This window comes from Vigna radiata, chromosome 6 (assembly GCF_000741045.1).
Source record: "Vigna radiata var. radiata cultivar VC1973A chromosome 6, Vradiata_ver6, whole genome shotgun sequence".
Lineage (NCBI taxonomy): Eukaryota > Viridiplantae > Streptophyta > Magnoliopsida > Fabales > Fabaceae > Vigna > Vigna radiata.
Window position 1 is genome coordinate 37,056,695 of NC_028356.1, and position 2,816 is coordinate 37,059,510.

The 2,816-nt window shown below is 32.4% G+C and overlaps 1 protein-coding gene across 1 annotated transcript; it reads right to left on the bottom strand.

Moving 5' to 3' along the window:
* Positions 1-551: 551 nt before the first annotated feature.
* On the bottom strand, positions 552-1,561 carry LOC106764462 (auxin-induced protein 6B). Its single transcript, XM_014648744.2, has one exon. The coding sequence runs from the start codon at positions 1,435-1,437 to the stop codon at positions 988-990; it is 450 nt and encodes a 149-aa protein (XP_014504230.1). The 5' UTR covers positions 1,438-1,561; the 3' UTR covers positions 552-987.
* Between the last annotated feature and the right edge of the window lie 1,255 nt (positions 1,562-2,816).

A 2,816-nucleotide genomic window follows, 5' to 3' on the forward strand; every position in this document is an offset into this window, starting at 1 on the left:
ATTGAAATTATTTAGCTTGTATTATAGGAATAATAATGAAAACTTGTGCTTAATTAGGTGAGGACTTAGCTGGCAGAAATGTCCTCTCTCTCATGAATATAAAGACCCTTCTTTTGCATGATTGTGATTTGTGATCATGTTCACTTTCTTTTGGTCAATGAGGTTCTTCTTTCTTTCTTTCTATTTTTTTTTTTTCTAAATAAATTTCATTTCACAAAAATTTTGACAGAAAAATTAGAAGGAACAGTGATGAGAGTGTTCTTGGGACAGAACGAAGATCAGGTGAAAACATACATTTGAAGTGAGAGAGATCGAACGAGAGCTTTCACGTGGGTTCCTGTCATTATAACTCCCACAACTGCTACTCTGATGGCAACCTCCACGAATACCAACAAACTTTACACTATATTTAATATTCTCTCCACCTTTTTTTATTAATTAAACTAATAAAATTTTAATACCATAAATTGATAAATTAATAAGATAAACACTTTTAGTGAAATTAAATTTAAAAAAGTTAAACTATTTCTATGGTATAAAGAAAATTGAACTGAAGTGAAAATTCTCTACAACTTAATTTGCATTTGCATTGATGGAATAAAATAAATACACATAATAAGTGTTTTACATTATTTGGGTGTTGTGTTACCATGACAGTTAGAGACTCATATCGCAGCTTGGAACAAGCCATGAAATCACAGCCTTAACTCGGATCCGAACCCGGGACGACTCGGTTGTGCCATCTCCTCCATCGGTGATTCCCGGACCATTCTTCTAACACTGATTTTATGATATGTGTAACTCAGACTCCCATCAAAACAAACTTCCTCACTATGAAAATGAGATCTCGCTTAGTAATAACAATAATAATTATAATAAAGCTTCTTTTCACTCAACCCAAATCTCGACCAGACTCAGGTTTATCTAGACCGTTTTTTGAAAAACTCAGCAGAGTCAATTCTGAACCGGACAAAGTAAAAATCCGAGTTACCAAACAGTTTTGTCACTGGGACCGTGAAGGAGTGGTCTAGATTCTGGCCAGAAATCTAGGTTGTTGTTGATTCTGATGTGGCAGTGTTGTTTTAAGTCGTCAAGTTCGAGGTTTACAAACCGGTTTGGTTTTGCTGATTCTGACCAAGAGATGAACCGGAGAACCTCGTGGAAGAGCATTTCGTCGCAGGGGATGACCAATGGACCGTGGTTGGAGAAGCCATACTCTTCTTCAGCTTGAAGGAGAAGCTTCTTGAAGACCGGGTGGTTCAGGTAAGTTGCACGCACCACGAATCTGGTGAGGTTGGTGCCTACACAAACAGCCACGTGACCTGCAGGCACATCTGACGGAGTGCGGTTTGCAGACATGCGAGCCTTGTTGCGCCAGCGCCGTAACATCTGGCGGAGCCGAACGATGTGTCGGATTTGGCTGCATTTTGTGGACATTTTTTTTCCTGTGTTTTCCTCTGTTGTTCTGTTTTGTTGTTGGGTGAAGGAAGTTTGAGAAAGTTGCAGTGGAATTGATGATGAATTGTTGATAAAAATAAAGGTTGGGGGATTTGAAAGAGGGTGTGAGACTAAAGATTTATAGGTGCCAAGTTGGGAAAGTGCCCTTTGTTTTTGGGGATATTTACGAAATAGGGCTGACCTATTTCTCTGTCTCTAGTTCTTGTAGCAATAACTTTCCTTTTTTTTTTAAGTAGTGAGCGATTTTAAATAATTTAGCAAGGAGATTTTTAGTTCATTTCTCTATATGCAAATTTAATAAAAAAGTTTTAGTATATATAGAGTATTTAAGGTATAAAATAACTAAGTTAAATATTCATAAAAGTTTGAATAATTGTAAAATGAAAGATATTTCATTTTATTTTCTTGTCTAAATAATAAGAGAAATGATTCTTTCACACACTTAAATTTTTTACATTCATTTGACATTATTCTTACACTTTTTATTTTTTTTTTTTGAAAAATTATAAAATTTTATACTTTTTGAACCATTTTATCTTTGCATTCTGTGTCAAATGAATATAAAAATGTGTTATAGTATTACCACTCTAATAATAATTTTACAAATTCTTCTTGTTTTTAAATTGATAAAAGTATTTTTTGAATTTAAAAAGTTGAGTTGAATTTAAAAAGTTGAGTTGAATTTAAAAAGTATTTTTACCTTATAACTCAACTCAATCCATAATCTTTCTTAATTAAAATACATTTGATGTGTTTATAAATATAAATTAAAATTATATAAAACTGGTTGAATTTGGTGGAATCATTTACAACGCTTACGCAATTTTCATCATATCAAGATAGCGTGACGAGATATCAGTGAATTGAAACAAAGAATTGAATAAGTGGTCATAACACCTAAAATTGCTCAATCCAACATCGGTGTGTGCTCACGATTTTAATTTCACCGAAAATTTTATGGTCCCGAAGGTTGACTCTCAAGAAAAACAATACATGCATTCACAAAAATTGCCACCTATGATAAAAATATCATGTACTATTATCTACTTACAATATCTATACTATATATAATATTATAAATTCCTTTTACAAATTCAATCCTAAATATAATCACAACTGTAAAAAAGCACTAAATCAAACATGACAGTTGTCATTTGAGAAGTTGAATTAGTTGAATATACTGATTTACGAACATACTTTTAAGTGTGAAGTGTTAACTACATTCTACCAATCTGGGTTTAAATATGGCATCTAATTTTAATTACCTATGCACAGATATGTACATTTTTTTTTATATGTATGTGTAAAATGTGATATACTATAAAGTAACATTAAACGTTAACTATCTTTTAATGAAA